The 23551-nt window shown below is 39.8% G+C and overlaps 1 protein-coding gene across 2 annotated transcripts in view; it reads right to left on the bottom strand.

Annotated features, from left to right (window-relative positions):
* Nucleotides 1-1646: 1646 nt before the first annotated feature.
* LOC100658393 (cytochrome P450 2U1) overlaps nucleotides 1647-23551 on the bottom strand; it is a 32522-nt gene continuing 10617 nt past the window's right edge. The window contains exons 2-5 of one of the 2 annotated variants that reach the window (XM_003410388.4): nucleotides 14987-15622; nucleotides 13336-13497; nucleotides 11838-12005; nucleotides 1647-8785 (exon numbers count right to left, since the gene is read on the bottom strand). In XM_003410388.4, coding sequence (XP_003410436.1) covers nucleotides 8607-8785; nucleotides 11838-12005; nucleotides 13336-13497; nucleotides 14987-15622 — 1145 coding nt within the window. In that variant the 3' untranslated portion in view covers nucleotides 1647-8606. Of the gene's footprint in view, nucleotides 8786-10393; nucleotides 11745-11837; nucleotides 12006-13335; nucleotides 13498-14986; nucleotides 15623-23551 lie in introns of those variants that run through there. The other variant, XM_023548563.2, reaches the window with a different exon arrangement.

The raw sequence follows: 23551 nt of genomic DNA on the forward strand, positions 1-23551 counted from the left end.
ATAAGAAGATATGCTAAATGGCTTTGTAGGGAGAAAAATCATTACTCATTTGCGTCTGCCATTTAAACTTGGAGACAGAAACTAAGTTTGATGTGTAAATAGGAACTAGGTTTAAAGAATAGTAACTTGAACACGAGTCCCTGGCTGGTGCAAACAGTTAACTTGCTTGGCTGCTAACCACAAGTTCGGAGGTTTGAGTTCACCCAGAGGCACCTTAGAAGAAAGGCCTGGTGAAATATTTCTGAAAACTAAGCCACTGAAAACCCTATGGAGCACTATCAGCTTGTCAGCAAATGGAATTGGAACTTGAACACATCCTCACACATTAAATCTCTAAATGTTCTGCTCTCCAAAAGCAGCTCAGGATTTCTAATTAAGAACCTGTAGGCTTATGTTTCAGGGAGGAAGTAGGTCCAGATGGGGAGGGTCTCCAACTTCTAGGGCATTGATTATGTTCTTTCTTGAGTTGGGTGTTAGTTACACAGGTGTGTTCATTTGTGAAAACTCACCTAACTGTGTTGCATGCCAATAAAAATGTTTCCTTAAAGAAAAGCACACCTCTGTAACACTGAAGCCTCTTCCTTATTAGGGCCTACTGGAGATATGTGGGCCCAGTTTTAGGACTCTGGTTTGTGCTGTGTCCTGGGAGGCACATCTAGGCTTCTTGAAAAAACAAGTAGTCATATTTAATTGGAGTCTACATCAAGAGTTGGGGGCCTGTGCATCATGTAAGGAAAGGGTCAAAACGAGCTTTTAAGATTTCAGAATGCTAGAAAATTATTACAAAAGTTAAGATAATCAAATATATTTCCATTGAAGACATTTGACATCTAGTGCTGCAATAACAGAAATACCACAAGTGGATGGCTTTAACAAAGAGAAATTTATTTTGTCACAGTCTAGTAGGCTACAAGTCCAAATTCAGAGTGTCAGGCGCAGGGAACGCTTTCTCTGTCAACTCTAGAGGAAGGTCCTTGTCATCAGTCTTCTCCTGGTTGAGGAGCTTCTCAGTGCAGGGACCCCAGGTCCAAAGAACGCACTGTGCTGGCTCTTGTTTCTTGGCATGAGGTCCCCATGTCTCTCTGCTCGCTTCTTTCTTTTGTATCTCAAAACGGATTGGCTCAAGACACAATCCAACTTTGTAGACTGAATCATGCCTCATTGGCATAACTGCGTCTAATCCTGCCTCATTAACATCATAGAGGTAGGATCTACAATGCATAGGAAGCTCACATCAGATGACAAAATGAAGGACAATTACACAATACTAAGAATCATGGCCTAGCCAAGTTGATAGATACTTTTGGGGGACACAATTCAATCTATGACACCATGCTTACTTAAAAGAGTCCCAAAATTTATAAAAACAAAATAATCCATAAAAACATAGATCATTTTATCTCTAGAGAATATTTCTTTTGAAAATAGGAGAGTGAATTTTCAGTGGGGCTTTTTAAGTCATTTCCTATGTTAACAGATAATATTGGTAGTAAAGTTAGATTACCTCAAAGATTGTCTTTCTATGAGTTTCTAATAAAAATATGCCTTAGAGAATCTGTTAAATGCAGCTACTATGTTGATTAGCAGCCGAAAACTTAACCACTGTGCCACCCGGGCTCCCTACTATATGTTAATAAAAAAAAATTTTTTTTTTTTTTTTAGGTATTAAATATTAACTAGATTATCCTACAAACAACATTGCCCCTGAAGAACCTTGGGCATGTTGCTCCATGAAATCCTTGACTAAACAAGATGAAGAAGTTGAGTTTTAATTGTGCCTTGGTTAATTAGCCCTATCTCTTAATGAAAGAGCCCTGGGTGGCACAGTGGTTAAAGAGCTCGACTGCAACCAAAAGGCTGTTGGTTCGAAACCACCTTGGGAGAAAGATGTGGCAGTCTGCTTCTGTACAGATTTATAGCCGTGGAAACCCTATGGGGTCACTATGAGTCAGAATGGACTCGAGGGCAGTGGGTTTATCCCTTAATGAAGGGAGTCCTAATGGTGCAGTGGTTAAAATGCTCAACTGCTAACTGAAAGTCAGTGGTTAGAATCCACCAGCTGCTCCACAGGAGAAAGATGTGGCAGTCTGCTTCCATAAAGATTTGCATTCTTGGAAACCCTATGAGGCAGCTCTACTCTATCCTGTAGGGTTGTTATGAGTTGTCATCAACTCGAGGGCAATGGGTTTTTTGGGTTTATCCCTTAATAGAAAGAAACCCTGGTGGTGCAGTGGTTAAGCCCTTGGCTGCTAATGGAAAGGTTGGCAGTTTGTACCCACCTAGAGGCTCTACGGTCTGCTTCCGTAAAGATTGCAGGCTAGAAAACCTTACGGGGCAGTTCTACTCTGTTACATGAGGTCGCTATTAGTCGAAAATCAACTTGTCAGCATCTGACAACATCCATTAATGAAAACTGATGAAGCATTCAAATTCTCATACAAAAGGGAGAACTGATATGAACACAAAATATTTCGCTTGTGATAAAACCCAGTAAGATTAGCCACTTAGCTAATAAAACATCTGTATTGCTAATGAATAAATACCCCACCTACATTCATTTGGTTTCTAAACAAATATGGCAAAACTGAAGTAGATTTGAGGGTGTCAACTTACTGCATTTTCAGCATTTCCCTGGTATCACTTCTGCTATTTCAACTGAAATTCATACTCTCGTGTCACAACCACAAACACGGAGGAGGGAGACAGGCAACAGAGACAGGCTTGCCAGTGTCAACCCCTCTGCAGCTTACAAGGTCTTCAGACAATGGCTTTACCTCTTTATTCTTTGCTTCTCCAACACACTTACTGAGTGCCTGCTCTGTGCAAGGCACCGTGCTGGGCCTGGTGATACTGAACAGACAAACACACCCAACCCCTTACACCCCTCGGGCTGGAGCTGGGAGAGAAATGACCGAAAAAGAGCTTAAATGAACAAGGTAAATGCAGATAGTGATGAGAACTCTGAAGGAAATAAGCTGGGTGATAAGATTAGGGAGCTCTCTGGAGAGGCCACTTTAGGTGGGGCCTCACCAGAAGACCTCTCTAAGGAGGTAACCTTGGAGCTGCCACCTGTAGGAAGGGGAGTGGGCCATGAGAAAAGCCGGCAGGGGTTCGTCCACAGAGGGGAAAAAAAAAAAGGTTACATATTAAAAAGCTCTTCTTAGCTGAGATGAGTAAGACTGACATCCAATACTTTGTCACAGTGGACTTGAGCAGAGTAGAACTGCCCCATAGAGTTTCTAAGGAGCAGCAGGTGGATTCATACTGCCAACCTTTTGGTTAATAGCCGAGTGCTTAACCACTGCACCACCAAGGCTCCATCCCTCCCTTAAATAGTGGGAAATAAGAAGCTTGGGCTATGATACAGTCCTGTGAGTAACTGGGCTCTAAAGGAATTTTTTTTTTAGATTCATCCTCCTGCCTAAAGACTATGCTTATATTATATTGCGATTACTCTTTTTAACTACTACCCATCTGTCAGTCTGCCAGATGACTTGTGTGTTGCTATGAAGCTGGAAGATATGCCATAGGTATTTCAAATACCTTCAGAGTCAACCATGGTGGACATGTTTCAGTGGAGCTTCCAGACTAAGACTAGGAAGAAAGGCCTGGAAATCTATTCAGGAAAATCAGCCAGTGAAAAGCCCTATGGATCACAACAAATATTTTCTGATATAGTGCTTCCTGGAAGATGAACCCCCTAGGGTGGAAGGCACAGAGATACACAGCGGCTTCCACAATGGACTCGAACATACCATTCCTCGAGAAGATGGTGCAGGCCCAGGCAACATTTTGTTCTATTGTACATGCAGTTGCCATGACTCAGAGCCATTCTGATGGCAGCTAACAATAACATCTTTTTTGAAGGTTTATTCCCTCCTCCATTTCCTAACTTGAAAAAAAAAACAAAAAACTTGACATCTGGTAAAATAGACTGTTGTTTAGCAACTCAAAACGAAAATAAAAAATCAGACAAGACGCTGTCTGTTAAAAGTTTAATATAACCATCAAAATTATGTTGAAGATGAGGACCAACAGTCAGATATTAGGCAGGCTCATAAAACAAAGTACAATTATTTTTACATTTCAAGTAAACCAAAAAGTACAAAATTGTAAAATGCTAACGTGTGCAAGGGAAGCATTAACAGCCCCTTCAGCGATTTACCATGTAAAGATTTTTTTAAAAAGTGCTACAATTTGAGGCATTATATTTAAAAGTTTAATACAAATCTAGTTTCAACAGAATCTCACAGAAAGCAGAGGCTGTTTCTCAAGTAAGTTAAAAGTTCTTTGGTTAGGAATACTGAAAATGCCAAGCACGCACTGAAGAAGAATAAACTTGCTAATGCTGAGTCATCAGCGCCATTCAAAAGCATATGAAATCACACGTGAGGGACAGACTCATCGGCCCGCGGTGTAGTGGGATCCATACACATATCATCTCATCCAAAACCTACACAACTGCCTCCCATTCACTCTCAGTTCCTCTGCATCTAGTCTTGTGGTTTTTCCTTCACAATAACTAAAATTCCTAAGGCACCTAAATATTAGCCTGTATTTCATTTATCCTAGGTTGAAAACAGAAACCCTGGTGGCATAGTGGTTAAGTGCTGTGGCTGCTAATCAAAAGGTCAGCAGTTCGAATCCACCAGGCACTCCTTGGAAACTCTGTGGTGCAGTTCTACCCTGTCCTATAGGGTCGCTGTGATTTGGAATTGACTGGACGGCAATGGGTTTGATTTGGTTTATATTGAAAATGCTTAATTACATTTATAAAAAGGAAAAGAGCAGTGCAGTAGATAATATACAAAATGTGGAGTCAAAAAAAAAAAACAATCCACTTTTTGCTTACATAATATTCAGCTCTTTTCTTCCTTTTATGATCTTTTTTATTATTAAGCAGATATTATTTCCATTCCTCAAGCATGCAGTAGAAGTCTGCCTAGGCATGTGCTAAATTAAAGGGAAAACTTAGCCTAGTACTCAAAATTGCCCCGGACTGCACCAAGAACATCTGACTATTCAAAGTGTGGCTACTGACAAATGGAGAAGTCAGAGGTTGGGGAGGTCTGGCGTCCTCTTGACTGGTCTGGAAAGCTGGGCAAAGAACTCATAGGAGGCCTTGCTAACTGACGCGCTCCAGTTCAGAGTTGCATCTTCCCCTTTTCATTTATTTCTCAAAGTAACAACCACCCTGGATCTTTTCTTCCCTCTTCCCCAGCAGTTATTGTTAGGTGCCATCGAGTCAGTTCTGATTCAAAGCAACCCTATGTGCAACAGAACGAAACACTGCCCGATCCTGCGCCATCCTCACAATCATTGTTAAGCTTAAGCGCATTGTTGCAGCCATTATGCCAATCCTTCTCATTGAAGGTCTTCCTCTTTTTTGCTGACCCTCTACTTTACTAAGCATGATGTCTTTCTCCAAGGACGGATCCCTCCTGATAACATGTCCAAAGTATATGAGACGTAATTTTGCCATCCTTGCTTCTAAGGAGCTTTCTGGTTGTACTTCTTCCAAGCAGATTTGTTCATTCTTTTGGCGCTCCACAGTATATTCAATATTCTTCGCCAAGAACACAATTCAAAGGCGTCAATTCTTTAGTCTTCTTTATTCATCGTCCAGCTTTCACATGCATAGGAGGTGACTGAAAACACCATGACTTGGATCAGGGGCACCTTAGTCTTCAAGGGGACATCTTTGATTTTCAACACTTTAAAGAGGTCTTTTGCAGCAGATTTGCCCAGTGCAGTACATCTTTTGATTTCTTGACTGCTGCTTCCAAAGGTGTTGATTGTAGATTCAAGTAAAATGAAATCCTTGACAACTTCAATCTTTTCCACATTTATCATGATGTTGCTTATTGTGAGGATTTCCATTTTCTTTATGTTGAGATGTAACCCATACTGAGGGCTGTGGTCTTTGATCTTCATCAGTAAGTGCTTCAAGTCCTCTTCACTTTCAGCAAGCAAGGTTATATTATCTCCATAATGCAGGGTTGTTAATGAGTCTTCCTCCAATCCTGATGCTACATTCTTCTTCATATAGTCCAGCTTCTCAGATTATTTGCTCAGCATATAGACTGAATAGGTATGGTATAAGGATACAACCCTGATGCACACCTCTCCTGACTGTTCGAACAACTGCCTCTTGATCTATGTAAAGGTTCCTCATGAGCACAATTAAGTGTTCTGGAATTCCTATTCTTTGCAACGTTATCCATAATTTGTTATGATCCACACAGTCAAATGCCTTTGCATAGTCAATAAAACGCAGGTAAACATCATTCTCTGCTTTTAGCCAGGATCCATCTGACATCAGCAATGACATCCCTGGCTCCGTGTCCTCTTTTAAATCCCCAGCAGTAGGAATGGCATTAGCTGCTTCCCTCCTTTAGGAAAGTAAAGAAGAGGCCCCTGCATGTGGCCTTGTCTCCAGCTGCTGGGAGCTTGCATCCCATGTTATATTTAAACTGCCAAGGCATCATTCTAAGTTTGCATAAAATGGTTATTTTAAAAGATGAACAAAAGTCCAGTAATTAAAAAGACCAAAAAAAAAACAAAACTGGCTTTAATTGACATTAACAACACACACTGATTTTTATTATCTTTAAGTAACAAAAATATGACCTGCAGTTATTCAGCTGCACTCCTTATCGGAATCGATGCAAGGGCACTGGGTTGGGTGGGTTATTCAGATAGGGTGGGATTTCCCCCTTAATTACACCTCTTAACAAGGAGCTCTGACAGCGCAACAGTTAAGTGATCAGCTGCTAACTGAAAGGTTGTTGGTTTGAACCCACCCAGTGGCTCCTCAGGAGAAAGGCCTGGCAATTTGCTTCTGTACAGCTTACAGCCAAGAAAACCCTATGGGGCAGTTCTACTCTGTCACGTGGTCACTATGAGATGGAATGGATTCAACGGCACCCAACCATAACAACAACACTTAACAGTCACTCGCATGGTGACTGGGCACCTACTAACAGCAAGGCACTGTGAGGCAGGCAAACAACACAAGTTCCCACCTCAAGGAGCTCAGCATGGGATGAAGATGAGCCCACATGCCTACAGCGTGAGGCAGAGGTGCTGACTGCTATGGGACTGAGTGGTGGCAGTACAGAGATGTGGTTCAGAAAGAGTTCTCTAGTCACAAAGACTGGTAGGTTTGAAACCCAGCGATGATACCTTTGAACTACGTGCCTTCACTTCTCAAAGCTTCAGTTCCATCAGCTGTAAAACAGCATCCTCTTAATAGAGTTTCTGCAAGAATTTTAAACAAGTTTACAAGTAAAGCACTGAGCGTGGTGCCAGCATGAGGGAGAGGTCAAAACATGGCTGATTGTATCATTACTGTGATTACTTCTATATAAGGACTGCTACAGGAAAGGGCTATTCATTTCTTGGACTGTGGTTTTCTAGAGCAGTGTTCTCGTTGGCACAAATACTGGCATACAGAGTTAGGCAAGTCGTCATTGTATATAGGACTGTTCTGACGTTGCAGGACATTTACCATCCTGGCCCCCACAGCAGCATAGGGCCAGGAGCACCCCTGTCATTGTGATTACCAAAATAATGTACCCACACATTTCCAAACACCCTCTGTAGGGTGTAGGTACTCTTCTACAGGGACCTTTTTTTAATTAAGAAATAATTTAGTTCCATTAATAAACAGTAAGAATGTCTTCTTGTCTTCAAGAGTATTCAAGGATGAGATATACTGGGTCTGGTGGCAGGGAGAACGGGAAAAAAAAATGTTCAGTACAGTTTAAAAGAAGAGTCCTTTCCTGATGAATCCCAGTATAGAAACTCCTGACCTCACCATTCAGGGCTCAAGTCAAAAGGTAAGTTACAACTTTGCAAGTCAAGTCGGCAGGAAGGAATTCTAACATGAATCTGCTTCTTCAGCCAGGCTTACTGTCCATGTAGTTGAAGTAGAAGGTAGCCACATAAATTCAAATAATTACCTTATGAGAGGATTTTTTAAATCCTAATTTCCTTAACATACTGGAAGAAAGTCTGCTTCATCCTATGTCCACAAAAACAAAACTAAAATCATAATTAAAAGATAACAAGACAAGAAACTGGCAAAGGATCTGTGCTGAGAAAAGCTCTAGCTCAACATAACCTAAACCCATATCCCTCTCTGACAAAGAGTTCAAACACTTCATGTTGTCACAGGTTATAAACATTTCTCCTCTGGAATTTCCTCCCCAGAACCTAACAGTGTCTCGGCCATGTCAGAAAGGACAGAAGGCGTGTTAACTTCACTGGTGCTAAGAGGTAGAGAGAAGGCAAGTTCTGGTACCCTCGTTTTATAGACGGATGACTGAGGCACAGAGGGTGAGAAGAAATGCTCATTGGTAGAAGCCACTGGGACTCAGATCCAGATCTCCTGCTTCCCAAACAGTGCTCTGGTCCTTGTCTCCAAAATTACAGACATATCTCAATAAAGGGCTGATGTGTCCTGCTGAGGAATCCTCACAGATGAAATCGCCTTAATTTGAGTCTAATCTGGATCTGCTGAGTTATTGCCGTTAATTGCAGAAGGAAAATCTGTTCAGAAGTCATTATGTTGTCTGTTCACTGTCTCCTTTTGGAGACTTTCTTCATCTTTTTGAAACAATTATATTAAATGGATGTGGGGCTAAAGTGAGACCAAATCTTCCAGTCAGGATAGGCTTCTTTGAATCCTTAGGCAAAGTGAATGTGAAACTCTGCATTAGGCTCACAAACATCAGGAATAATTCCATCTTTGCCAGTTGCTCTCCCATACACACCCGCTTCCCTAAAAAGGAGATCACAAAAAAGGATCATAATGCTATCCCTTTTCCTACTGCAAAAAGAACAAATTTATATGAAATATCTAAATATGAATGTTTAAATGCACATATAGGGATTTTTAAAATAAAATTGCCACATAGACCACATGGCCTCTCTAATGTATGCTCAGCAGAATTTTTATATGACAATTTCACATTTTCATTCCTACTCATAAAAGCCTAGCCTCATCCCAGCCAAGAAGGAGAGGCCAGAACCAATGTGGCAGGCTACTCTGTCTCCTCCATGCCTTTTCTTTGCTCTTACCTGGAAGATTAAAGGGGAAAAAGTCAGATAAAAATCTCTGAAGCCTTCCTTTTCCATAGAATCCCCGGTACTCTAATCTAGGAACCTAAAAGAGAGACTGGCCAGATTAGAGAACTCACCCTCTCACCCACCAACCCAGCAAAAAGTCAGGGGTAGCTCTCAACTCCAACAGTTGTCAGAGACCCAAACGGTTACTTGGGCAACTCAGAAAGAATGATTTCTAGTAATATTTAAACATTTAAAACTGACTTCTTTCATTTTGTTTCTAAAATCTGAAATGAACAGTGAAGGTGCATTACATAAATTATTTATCGCTTATATATATTTTTTATATTAGCTTGCCAAGAAAGAAGCAATTTTTTTTAATAACTTTTATTAAGCTTCAAGTGAACGTTTAAAAATCCAATCAGTCTGTCACATATAAGTTTACATACATCTCACTCCCTACTCCCACTTGCTCTCCCCCTCTTGAGTCAACCCTTTCAGTCTCTCCTTTTTTGACAATTTTGCCGGCTTCCCTCTCTCTCTATCCTCCCATCCCCCCTCCAGACAAGAGTTGCCAACACAATCTCAAGTGTCCACCTGATATAATTAGCTCACTCTTCATCAGCGTCTCTCTCCCACCCGCTGACCAGTCCCTTTCATGTCTGATGAGTTGTCTTCGGGGATGGTTCCTGTCCTGTGCCAACAGAAGGTCTGGGAAGCATGGCCGCCGGGATTCCTCTAGTCTCAGTCAGACCATTAAGTTTGGTCTTTTTATGAGAATTTGGGGTCTGTATCCCACTGATCTCCTGCTCCCTCAGGGGTTCTCTATTGTGCTCCCTGTCAGGGCAGTCATCGATTGTGGCCGGGCACCAACTAGTTCTTCTGGTCTCAGGATGATGTAGGTCTCTGATTCACGTGGCCCTTTCTGTCTCTTGGGCTCTTAGTTGTCGTGTGGCCTTGGTGTTGTTCATTTTCCTTTGCTCCAGGTGGGTTGAGACCAATTGATGCATCTTAGATGGCCGCTTGTTAGCATTTAAGACCCCAGACGCCACATTTCAAAGTGGGATGCAGAATGATTTCATAATAGAATTATTTTGCCAATTGGCTTAGAAGTCCCCGCAAACCATGTTCCCCAGACCCCCGCACTTGCTTCCCTGACCTTTGAAGCATTCATTTTATCCCGGAAACTTCTTTGCTTTTGGTCCAGTCCAATTGAGCTGACCTTCCATGTATTGAGTGTTGTCTTTCCCTTCACCTAAAGCAGTTCTTATCTACTGATTAATCAATAAAAAACCCTCTCCCACCCTCCCTCCCTCCCCTCCTCGTAACCACAAAGGTATGTGTTCTTCTCAGGTTTACTAATTCTCAAGATCTTATAATAGTGGTCTTATACAATATTTGTCCTTTTGCCTCTGACTCATTTCGCTCAGCATAATGCCTTCCAGGTTCCTCCATGTTATGAAATGTTTCAGAGATTCGTCACTGTTCTTTATCGATGCGTAGTATTCCATTGTGTGAATATACCACAATTTATTTAACCATTCATCCATTGATGGACACCTTGGTTGCTTCCAGCTTTTTGCTATTGTAAACAGAGCTGCAATAAACATGGGTGTGCATATATCTGTTTGTATGAAGGCTCTTGTATCTCTAGGGTATATTCCGAGGAGTGGGATTTCTGGGTTGTATGGTAGTTCTATTTCTAACTGTTGAAGATAACGCCAGATAGTTTTCCAAAGTGGTTGTACCATTTTACATTCCCACCAGCAGTGTATGAGAGTTCCAATCTCTCCGCAGCCTCTCCAACATTTATTATTTTGTGTTTTTTGGATTAATGCCAGCCTTGCTGGTGTGAGATGGAATCTCATCGTAGTTTTAATTTGCATTTCTCTAATGGCTAATGATCGAGAGCATTTTCCCATGTATCTGTTGGCTGCCTGAATATCTTCTTTAGTGAAATGTGTGTTCATATCCTTTGCCCACTTCTTAATTGGGTTGTTTGTCTTTTTGTGGTTGAGTTTTGACAGAATCATGTAGATTTTAGAGATCAGGCGCTGGTCGGAGATGTCATAGCTGAAAATTCTTTCCCAGTCTGTAGGTGGTCTTTTTACTCTTTTGGAGAAGTCTTTAGATGAGCATAGGTGTTTGATTTTTAGGAGCTCCCAGTTATCGGGTTTCTCTTCATCATTGTTGGTAATGTTTTGTATTCTGTTTATACCTTGTATTAGGGCTCCTAGGGTTGTCCCAATTTTTTCTTCCATGATCTTTATCGTTTTAGTCTTTATGTTTAGGTCTTTGATCCACTTGGAGTTAGTTTTTGTGCATGGTGTGAGGTATGGGTCCTGTTTCATTCTTTTGCAAATGGATATCCAGTTATGCCAGCACCATTTGTTAAAAAGGCTATCTTTTCCCCAATTAATTGACACTGGTCCTTTGTCAAATATCAGCTGCTCATACGTGGATGGATCTATGTCTGGGTTCTCAATTCTGTTCCATTGGTCTATGTGCCTGTTGTTGTACCAGTACCAGGCTGTTTTGACTACTGTGGCTGTATAATAGGTTCTGAAGTCAGGAAAAGTGAGGCCTCCAACTTTCTTCTTCTTTTTCAGTAGTGCTTTGCTTATCCGGGGCTTCTTACCCTTCCATATGAAATTGGTGATTTGTTTCTCTATCCCCTTAAAGAGAAGCATTTTTTAAAACATAAAATAATAAAAGATTCTTTGAGTTCTACAGTTTTATTGATATCATTTTTAAAAAGTTAAACTGACCTATCCCAAAAGGAATAAAGGTTTCTTTTTTAATAAGTTGTCCTTGATCATCCAGAAATCGATTAGGGTAGAAGTCATCTGGTTTCTCCCAGATGGCTGGGTCTCTGTGTACTGACCACAAGTTGGGTATGACCACAGTGCCTTTAGGGATGGTATACCCTTGAAGCACTGAAACAAAAAAAACAAGACAAAAAAAACACAGTGTCAATCAACATGATTTTACTAATAGCTCTCCCTAACCATCGTTATCTCAAAAAAAGATAAAAAAATCTAGTTTCCAGCATTTAATATACTGAGACTAAAGGCTGAGGTCATTGGGGACAGGGAAAAGGTCTTATCTATTGATGTCCCTCTAACCACATCTTCCTAGAACCCGGCCTGAGGTGGAGCACAGGAGATGCTTGGATGGATGATAAATTAAATCAGACCACAAAAACAATGAAAACACTGAAAAAGAATTAATAAAGCATTCCAGGAAAACCTTCCCAAAGAATTCAAATTCCTAATACTTGGATAAGCTTTTACAGTTTACAGAACTTCTTATGTCTGCAAACAATATGGTGAGGAAGGTAAACTAAGGTAAAAGAAGGTTCGGGGAAGCCACTGGCTCCTACCAGCTGGCAAGTTAATATGTACTTTAAACAGGTGCCCAAGAGACGCTGTACACACGGTGTATCTAATTTGTACCCAAAAAACTGTTATGTGATCCAATGCCATTTACAAGGGATTACTTAAGATAATATTCAAAGCAACAATGCAGTGGGCTATCTCCAGAGAAGGTAGAATCCTTGTTAACAGGGATGCTTAAAGGGAGTCTAGGTGGCTGGTTATGTGTCAAGGACATGACCAAACAGACACATTTTGCTGCAGATGAGAGGCTGAAATATGTGACCATAGAATCAGATGGGGACTTCTAATTCTGTAATATTTATGTTTCTGCTGCAGAATTGTAAAAACTGGAGAATAATTTCCAGCTAAAATCCTTAATTTCACATTTATACCAGCTCCTCTGACCCATCAAGAGGACAGAGAGGTACCTTTGTTAATTCTGAAGTTGTTTCAGCCAACACAGCCAACTTAAATTGTGGCATAATTTGTTTCCCAGTGTGTGCTCTGAAGGCAAAGACAGCTATTTATAAGCCAAAGTGGTGCCAGAATGCCAGTACAACTCATAACGGAGAACTGAGGTTGTCCATTTGCTTCTCCAAAATGCAACGCTAAACCCTCAGAAAGATCAAGCTAGGCAACAGTCACCACACAACACTCCATATCTCCACTGGATTAAAAAAAAAAAAAAAAAACCTGTTGCTGTCGAGTAGGACAGAGTAGAACTGCCCCATAGGGCGAAATGGAACTGCTGACCTTTTGGCTAGCAGCCGGACTGTTAACTACTGTGCCACCAGGGTTTCCTGCATTGAATTGGGGAGATAGAATATCTATCTTTAGCGGGGTTGTGCTTCCCCCAAGGGCATTTAGAGGAGGAAGAACCTGGACTTGCCTGTCTTCCCCGAAGTCATATGAGGAATGGCGAGTGGCACCACCACAGTCAGCCTCTGCACCTCCATGATGGTGGCCTCTGTGTATGGCATCTCGACCTTGTCAGTGAGGGAAGGGGCTCGGTCGGGACCAATGACCCTTTCGATTTCTTCATGAACCTTTTCTATACAAGAAAGAAAAGAATAAGACAGAAGAGAGTTGAGTCTGCCCTCCTATGCACACTTCCCATCACCACTTACACAAGCTGACAGTACCTGCCTGATTCAGCCTCAGTGAAGTGAAACATTGTTCAGATACCCCGAGTAGAGACAGCTACCCCAGGGATCATGTGCCACTCTGTGATTTTATAGGAGAATAGTAGAGAGACAAGGAAGAAAGCATTCTGGATTCAAAAGCACCCTGAATCATTCTCTCATATGAATACTGATTGACTCTGTAAGCAGACTGTGATAATGTGTGGTAGCCCAGATGGCTCCCAAAGGTCCCTTTGGTGTTCAATCTTTGTTGTAGTCCCCTCTCGCTTTGTACCAGGTTGGTCTATGTGACCAACAGAATAAGGCAAATGTGAAAGTATGTCACTTTTGACCTTAGGCTATAAAAGATACTGCAATGTGTTTGATAAATGTTTACCAGTGTGTGAGATAATGTTTGTTGTATTAAGCTAAGAAATTTTGGGATAATTTGTTACTCAGCAAGATAAATAATACAGGTAGGCACAGTCTCATCTATGGCAGGCAGAATAATGACTCTTCAAAGATGCACACACCCTAATCTCTTTACAGGGCAAAAGAGATTCTGCAAGTGCATTTAAATTAAGGACCATGAGATGGGGAGATTATCCTGGATTATCTGGATGGGCCCAATGTAATCACATGGATCTTTAAAATCAGAAAATCTTTCCCAGTGGAGTTCAGAGTTAGAGGGAGATGTGACTATAGAAGAATGGTCTGAGAGATGCAATATTGCTGACTTTGATGATTGAGGACAAGGGCCATGAGCCAAAGAATATGGGTGACCTCTAGAAGCTAGCTGGAAACAGCAAAGAAACGGATTTTCCTCTAGAGTCTCCAGAAACAAATGGAGCCCTGCTAACATCTTGATTTTACCCCGTGAGACATGTGTCAGACTTCTAATCTACCAAGCTGTAAGATAATAAATTTGTGTAGTTTCAAGCCACTAAATCTGTGATAATTTGTTACAGCAGCAATGGAAAACTAATATACCATCCTTCCCTGTACGCATTCACTATAAAGTGCCACTGACTTTCATTTCCTATTCGTGTTGAAACGGTGGAAATAGCTATGAGACCCTGTGAAAGTCACATAACTTCTCTGGGGCTCTGTTCTCCATTTTCAAAACAGATGAATGGATTCAGATGATCATTATGATTCCTTTCATCTCTAAAACGTTGTCCTTCTCTGAAGTTCTTTCTCCATCATAGATTTCACAGAGAATCAGACCTGTAGGTATTTAAAGCAGGGCAAGCAAGTTATGACATCAGTCTCACTGTCTAGAAACTTGGGGTTTCACTCTCTATGAGATGCAGTATTTTATTTTCCAGCCTGAAGACAATGCTTAGTGCTAGGAGCCAGGATCATGAGGTTGCTGATCCTGATTTTGGTTTTACCATGAATTAAGGAAACATCTTTTACCTTGTACATCAGGGTTCAGTGACATATACAGAAGGCACCAAAGCAAAGAGTTAGTTGTGGTATCAGTCCCAGCAATGAAGAGATCCCCAATAATATAAAACAAGTAATCTTCATTAAAACTACTGTTGCTCTTATTTTTCCTTTCCTCTTCCATGTGGAGAAGGTACATGTCTATGAAGTCCTGAGGGTTCTCTACATCCAGAGACTCTCGATGATCTTTGATGATTTTTTTAAGGAAACTGGTTATATCCTTTTCAATTTGTCTTAATTCCTTAAATGGTCCAAAGGGAAGGTAATAAAGCCAGGAGCATATGTTGACCAGGAGGACCTGGCTGTTCAGACAGATTTCTAACCCTCGTGACATAAAATGAAGCATCTTCTTAAACTCACTGTTGGTGTAGTCAAAACGCTGGCCAAAGCACAAGGAGCAAATGATGTTAGAGATGGCATTATTGACAATAGGGAAAGGATTGAAGGGGTCTTCTCCATGCTTTTGCATTTCCTCTTTTACATATTTGAACTCCTCAATAATCTTGGGCTCCAAGCTGAGCTTTCCCAAGCCAAAATGACGAAGAGTTGAATGAGAGAATCTCCTCTGTTGTTTCCAGACTGGACCATAATGTGCGAACACAATCCCTGCAAAAGGACACCGAGAATGGAATGTGAGAGAGCAATACCTGATAATACTAAACGGGATCTACCATGAAATATACTTTGGATTTCTCAAGTTACGTGTGTGTAGTTCATATACGGGTTCACAGAGAAAGACCACCTTCAAAGACATGCTTCATTTAACAAATATTTCTGAATACCTACTATGTGCCAGGCACTGGGGTACTAGGGATACAGCTGTGAATGAAAGAACGAACCTACTCTGTGGTTAGGTTTTCTCACAATCTCTAATACTCTATAAATGCCTCTGAATATAAATATCCATGTAGTCAAATGCATCAGATTATCTATCAGTTCCATCTTCCACCCTGGAACCTTCCACATTTCTGCTCAAATCTACATGGTTGTTCTCTAGGCAGGTACTGTCTTGTGACTTGCATTTGTCATCATGTAAGAATTTTCTTTTACTCTCTCCTGTGTCGAAATCCTTGTTTCCTGAATCCTATGTGTTCCTCTTTCTTGCTTTACTCCCTCATTTTGCTGAAATACATCCTGTAGTAACCTGATAAAAGATCAGGATACTAAAAAAAATTTTTTTTAATTTTTTTAGTATCCTGATAAAAGATGCATAGGAGATACATTTCTTAAGATTTTACACACCTGAAAATGTATTTGCTCTATCTTTGGACTTGATACTTTTTCATAAGAACGTTTAAAAATTATTTATTTTTAAATTTTATTTATTTTGTTGTTGAGAATATACACAACAAAACATACACCAATTCAACAGTGTCTACATGTACAACTCAGTGACATTGATCACATTCTTCCAGTTGTCTAATCATGCTCACCCTCCTTTTCTGAGTTGTTCTTCCCCCATTAATATACACTCAATGCCCCGAAGGTTCCTATCTAATCTTTCAAGTTGCTGTTGCCAATTTGATTCCATATAGATAGACCTTAAAAGAACATAATGCTCAAGGCAGACATTTTTACTAGTTAAGCTATTGTTTGATTTTAAGAAGACCTTAGGGGATATTTTTGGTTAAGATTTAAAGATTATCTCAGGGCAATAGTTTCAGGGATTCATCCAGCCTGCATTTTTCCAGAAAGTCTGGAATCCATGAGAATTTTAATTCTGTTCTGCATTTTCCCCCTTTTGATCAGATTCTTCTATAGAATCTTTGGTCAAAATGTTCAGTAATAGTACCTGGGCACCAACCAGTTCTTCTGGTCTCACGGCAAAGGAGGCAGTTGTTCATGGAGGCAACTGGCCACACATTCTACATCCTCTTTCTATTCCTGACTCTCCTTCTTCCTCAGTTGCGCCAGGTGAAAAGAGACCAGTTGTTGTGCCTTGGATGGTATGTCCTCAGCATTTTAAAGGCAATGCTAAGAGCAGATTGCTGAGTAATAAAATATGCACTATCTTCAACATTACTAGGCACTGCCAAATTATTCTCCAAAGTAGAGAGCACACCCAAAATGTACTCACCCACTCAGAAGTTTCAAATGTAAAGGTAATGGTATTTATCGATCTTTTTCTTTATGATTTGTGTTGTATGTCTTATTTAAGAAACCTTTTCCTACCAAGAGTTCATAAACAAATTCTCTATTTTCTTGTAAAATTTTAACATTTTGTCTTTCATATTTAAGTCTCTAATCTGCCAAGAATTTATGTGAGTGCTAAGTTTGAGACAGGGATTCATATATATTATATTTTTTCTCCATTTAGAGTAGCCCGCTATTCAAGTAACATTTATCAAATAGCCTCTCCTTTCCCCCACTGATTTGCAATGTTGCCTCTGTCATACTTTCCTATTTAGGTGGCTCAGTTGCTAGGCTTTCTAGCTGGCTATATTGGTCTATTTGTTTATTGCTGTACTTAAAGCACATTGTTTTAATTATTACTTTATAAGATATAGATTTTATAATGTCTTAATATCTAATAAGAAAGTCACTCCTTCCCCCCTGGCCACCCCCCCCCCCAACATATCAACCTTGTTCTTTTTCAAATTGTTTTAGGTTATTCTTGGCTCTTTAATCATTTACAAAAGCTTAAAATCAATTCATTAAGTTCTATAAAAAAGGTTTTGGGATTTTTATTGGAATTACATTTAATTTATAGATTAATTTGAAAATTGCCTTGATAATTAGACTTCTTTGCAATCTGAGGATAAACCCAAACTTGGCTATGATGTTTTGTTTTTTAACATTGCTAGATTTTGTTTCTTAATACATTGTTTTGGTTTTTCTAATTCATATTCGTAAATAAAAATGGCCTATATATTTCCTTTCTCATCATGTACTTGTCTGGATATACTGGCCTTCTAAAATGAGCCAGAGAGTATTCTTTCTCTCTGGAAGAGTTTGTGTATGATTGGAATGATTGGTTTCTTGAATACATGGTAAAACCAACCGTGAAACTGGGTGTGCATGTGTGTATTGTATATTACTGGTTCAATTTCTTTAACGATTATAGATCTTTGTGGTTTTGTTTCTTTTAGAGTCAAAACATTAAGTTATATATTTTTCAGGAAACTGTCCATTTCAACTAAGTGTTGTATTTTATTAGCAAAATGTAGTATTTCTTGTTCTTTCTTAATTTTCCCTATTTTATTAATCTATTCAAAGAACAACTTTTAGCCCTGCTGATCTTTCCTGTCTTTGTACTTTAATTCCTTTCTGCTTTTACCTTTATTATATACTGCAGGTTTACTTCTATTATTATTTTCCTAATATATAAAGTTGGCTACCTACCTCATTTTCAGACTTTTATCCTAATACAAAATTTAAGGCTCTACATTTGCCTTGAGATACCACTTTAGTTGTTGTCCAAAAGCATTGTTTGCATGCATTTTCACTGGTCAGTTTTAAGTTAAAAAATTTTTTTTCTATATGATTCTTTGCCGTCTGAGTTGATTATACTGATTTTTGACATTTAATGTTTGCTTTTTAGCCTAGTGTCATGGCTAGAATTACGTCCCCCCAAAAATGTGTGTATCAACTTGGTTAGGCCATGATTCCCAGTACTGTGTGGTTGTCCTCCATTCTGTGATTATAATTTTAGGTTGAGAGGATTAGGGTGGGATTGTAACACCACCCTTACTCAGGTCACCTCCCTGAGCCAATGTAAAGGAAGTTTCCCTGGGGTGTGGCCTGTATCACCTTTTCTCTCTCAAGACATAAAAGGAAAGATAAGCAAGCAGAGAGTTGGGGACCTGGTATCACCAAGAAAGAAGCACTGGGAGCAGAGCATGTCCTTTGGACCCAAAGTTCTGCACAGAGATGCTCCCAGACCAAGAGAAGACTGATAAGGACCTTCCTCCAGAGCTGACAGAGAAAGGCTTCCCCTGGAGCCAGCGCCCTGAATTTGTACTTCTAGCCCACTGGACTGGGAGAGAATAAACTTCTCTTTTTTAAAGCCATTCACTTGTATTTCTGTTATAGCAGCACTAGATGACTAAGACACCTACCATGTGTTCAATTTTAATAAAATTTCCAAATACAGTTGACAGAAATGTTTATTCAGTAATTGTTGGGGTGCAGGTTTCTCTATATGTCCACTAGAGAAGGCTTGGTAACTCTGGGAATCAGATCTATATATCCTTACCAAATTTCTGTCTGCTTGACCTCTCAACTATTCAAATACATATGCTCATATATTTTGCTATATAGATTTGTCAATTTCTTGTTGTAGCTCTGTCAATTTTTGCTATATGTAGACAAATATATATCTAAGTATCTATCTATCTATGCTGTTAGGTGCATTCAAGTTTAGAATTACTGTATCTTCCTGGTTAAAAAAAAAAAGAGCTCCTTTCATCGTTATGTAATGCCCTTCCTTATTCCTGACAATGAAGTTTGACTTAAAGTGTATTTTGTTTAATATGTATCACTTTTTCAAGTATTTTCTTTAAGGAAGGATATAACCTTTTCCTTCCTTTTATTTTGAACCATTCTGTATCCTTATGTTTGAGGTATGTCTCTTTCAAAATAGCATAAATTGGATTTTAAAAAAATGCATTCTGACGATCTTTTAACCAGTAAGTTTAGTCCATTTGCATTTATTATGATTAATAATTTATTTCTAACATTTAATTTTGAACTTTCTATTTGTCCTGCTATCCTTCCCTCCCCTCTTCCCTCCTCCCCCCCATACACTCCTTTCTTGCCTTCATTTAGGTTGAAAGAAAGAGGGTGAATGCTCACACTTAGGTTTTTAACACGCACATGCAAAGTCTAGTTCAGTGGTCAGCAAACTACAGCCCACAGGTCAAATCCAGGCTGCTGCCTGTTCTTATACGGCCCAAGAGATAAGAAGAGTTTTTACATTTTTAAATGGCTGAAAAAAATCAAAAGAAAAATATTTTCTGATATGTGAAAATCATATGAAATTCAAATTTCAGTGTTTATGAATGAAGTTTAAGTGGAACACAGCCAGTTAATGAACCACAATAATTCATCTACACATGGTCTATGGCTTCTTTTGCCCTAAAAGAAGAGTAGTTGCAGCAGAGATTAAGGGTAGAAGAACATATTCTCTGCCAGGTTCCAGGCCACGACAGACAAATTTCCTTCTTTCTTCTGCTGGTGGCCAGGTTTGTCGTGTGTTCTTTGTCTAATCCATGCTTTCACTCATAATGAAGCCCCCCAAGAGTCTCGTCTTTATCTAGAGGCAACTTTTCATCTCACATGTTGCAAGCCCAGGTCTCCCTGGCCCCCTATCCTGCATGTCCAGCCAAGAGGTCACTAAAGTCCAAGGCTCTCCAGAGCTTCTACCTTCTATTTTCAGCAGGGGTGGGTGGTGGTAAGGAACTGGTCTACCTCTACTTTATGTGCATTTCAAACAATTGCTGACTAACCTAACCCTGTCCCCTGTGGTCACTGGCACCTCCAATTCCTGAGCCTTTCTGAGGTCCTATAAGGTAAATTGCCTCACACCCCAGGTTTTCCCCTGTCAATGCTTAGCTGTGTTTTTCCTCCAGTCTGCTAAATCATTTGCCAATCTTATATCCAGTTTTTGTCTTCAGATGTTGTGGTGCAGGATTGCAGATATCTCATTTCATCATGGAAGGAGTGTCTCCTTCTGTTAAAAGTCCTTCTGGTTTGCTGTGTGATTGTCAAGACAAAGAAGAAATAGAAATGTCTTTATCCATCCTGAAACCAGAGCTTTCCCTCTGTTTAATAAGAGCCCCTAAGCTATTTCCTAGGCAACCTAACCTTAGTCACTACTCTTCCTGTCTTTAACCATACCCAAGTCTTTTGCTGCAGAGTATTCAGAGGCTAAGTATTGCTGGGCCTCCTTCTTTTTTCTTGGACAGATGTGGTCTCTCACACTACTTCAAGATTTGATACTAATTTTAACCCTCTCATTGTTTAAGGAACCCTGGTGGTGCAGTGGTTAAGCACACGGCTGTTAACTGAAAGGTTGGCGGTTTAAACCCACCAGCCACTCCATGGGAGAAGGATGTGGCAGTCTACTTCCATAAAGATTTATAGCTTTGGAAACCCTATGGGACTGTTCTATTCTGTTTCATAGGGTCGCAAGGAGTTGGAATCGATGTAACGGCAGTGGGTTTGGTTTGGGTCTCATTATTTAAGATATCCCATAAGACATTTCTGCTCTGTCCTGTTTTCTACACTTTCTCAAGGCACTTTATTTTTGTTAGGTCTGTTTCATCTATTCACCATCTTTTAAACTACACATTTGTATAGTTTGCCCCTTGTATTTTAGAAATATCGCTGTCTAGCAAAATGCCTTTTTCCTATCAGTTTTTCCAAAATCTATTCAGAGTCTTTTACGTGTCAGATACTAAGGGCGCACAGATTTAAAAGTCACAATCCCTGTTCTCAAGATGCTTAGAGTCTTGTAAGGAACTTGATAAACCAACAAACATAACGCACTTGCATGTTGTAGGTGTACTGGAACTCTGATGCAGACAGAGAGGAAGGAGCACCATGTCAGCTGAGGATGTGTTGAGGCACATTTTAGACAAATAAAGAACTCTAGCCAAGTCAAAGAGGGTGTTTCAAGAAGGGCTAAACTACCTTCAAGGGGAAATCAGGGCTTTAGAAAAGGCAAAGGAGTGGAGGGAACCTTCTCAGAAGAGGAAAAGATTCAAGAACTTTTGAGGATGAGTTGACAGGAATAAAGTGTAAAAGAAAAAGGGTGACCAAAGAGACAGTGCCTGAGAATGGCAGAGATAACAACTGTGGACAGAATTAATGGCTTTGGGTTCCAAATTTTACTAAATACCTGTGTTGGAGCCAGAAAAGGCTTAGGATATTAGGAGTATTTGGAAGAAGTTCAGGTACGTCTTACAACTGTTGTTGCCATCTTCTCCATTAGCTCTGAAAACCAATGGTATTCATGAATGTGTAGTGTATAAATAATTATAAATAATTAACTCCAAGGAGAGTAATAATACTGAAAACCAAAAACATCTCAAAAGCAAAAATCAGAACTCCTTTGACCGAGAATGACAGAAATACACCCTTGAGCTAGTATAGCCAAAAAAAGACCAACTGGCTTATGTAACCAAAAAATCGGGATGTTCCCACCTCAGGGAAGACTAAATGCTGCTGACCTTTCAGTTAGCAGCCATGGGCTTAACCAGTGTACCACCAGGGCTTCTCAAGGAAGAAAATACATGTTTAAATATATGTACATGTAGGAAATAGATGGTAATACATAAAAATGTACATAAAAATGACTGTCTCAAAATAACGTTGATTACGTGATTTAATTTTTTTCCTTTTCCATGTCTTATATTTTCTAATAATAAAAATACATTTCTATTTTAATAAAATTACTTAAAATACATTGTTTGATACAATTTTACCATTATCACAGACACATCTTCTCCCTCCTGCAACAGAGTAATTGCATCTACTCATTACATTTGTCCTTTCCTTCCACGGGTCACAGGAGCATTCCTATCGGTAGGAATTCCAGCCTGTTGACATGAGTACATAACTATCTGAAACACCTATTTTACTTCACATTATCTTGTTTTCCTCATACATTTTCAAATTCCCTAGATGAACTTTTGCTTTCTATTTATCTTCAGTTCCGACTTTAATTTTGCATCTTGTTCTCCTTTGCGGTAGTCAATACTGACTGACCAATCTGTCCCTTCCTTTTAAACTTCTACAAAGTTCCTTTTTACTTCCCATTTTTATGGCTTTGCAATTTGCTTTACTGACCCTGGCTCCAAGTTTCTGGCACGCTCAACATTTTAAGCCTTTTTTTTTTCCTTCTGTCTTTGCCAGTGGTATTATCTGAGCCATCCAGGCATACTTTGGTTTATTGCATTTGCTTTACTGCATTTTGCAATACTGCATTTTTTGTAAATTGAAGGTCTGTGGTGACCCTGCATTGAGCAAGTCTATCGGTGCCATTTTTCCAACTGCATATGCTCACTTCACTTCATGTCTCTGTGTCACATTCTGGTAATTTTCTTGCGATATTTCAAACTTTTTCATTATTATATCTGTTATGGTGATCTGGGATCAGTGATCTTTGATGTTACTAATGTAACTGTTTTGAGGCACCACAAACTGTGCCCATATAAGAAGCAAACTTAATTGATAAGTGTTGGGTGTGTTCTGACTGCTCCATCGACCGGACGTTCCCCGTGTCTCTCCCTCCCTTCAGGCCTCCCTGTTCCCCAAGACATGACAGTATTGAAATTAGGCCAATTAATAACTCTATAATGGCCTTAAGCGTTCAAGTGAAAGGAAGAGTCGCATGTCTCACTTTAAATTGAAAGCTAGAAATGATTAAGCTTAGTGAGGAAGGATGTCGAAAGCTGAGACAACCCAAAAGCTAGGCCTCTAGCACCAAACAGCTGAGCTGTGAATGCAAAGGAAAGGCTCTTGAAGGAAACGAAGAGCGTTACTCCAGTGAACACACGAATGATAAGAAAGTGAAACAGCTTACTGCTGATG

The sequence above is a fragment of the Loxodonta africana genome, chromosome 5 (assembly GCF_030014295.1).
Source record: "Loxodonta africana isolate mLoxAfr1 chromosome 5, mLoxAfr1.hap2, whole genome shotgun sequence".
NCBI classification, from domain to species: domain Eukaryota; kingdom Metazoa; phylum Chordata; class Mammalia; order Proboscidea; family Elephantidae; genus Loxodonta; species Loxodonta africana.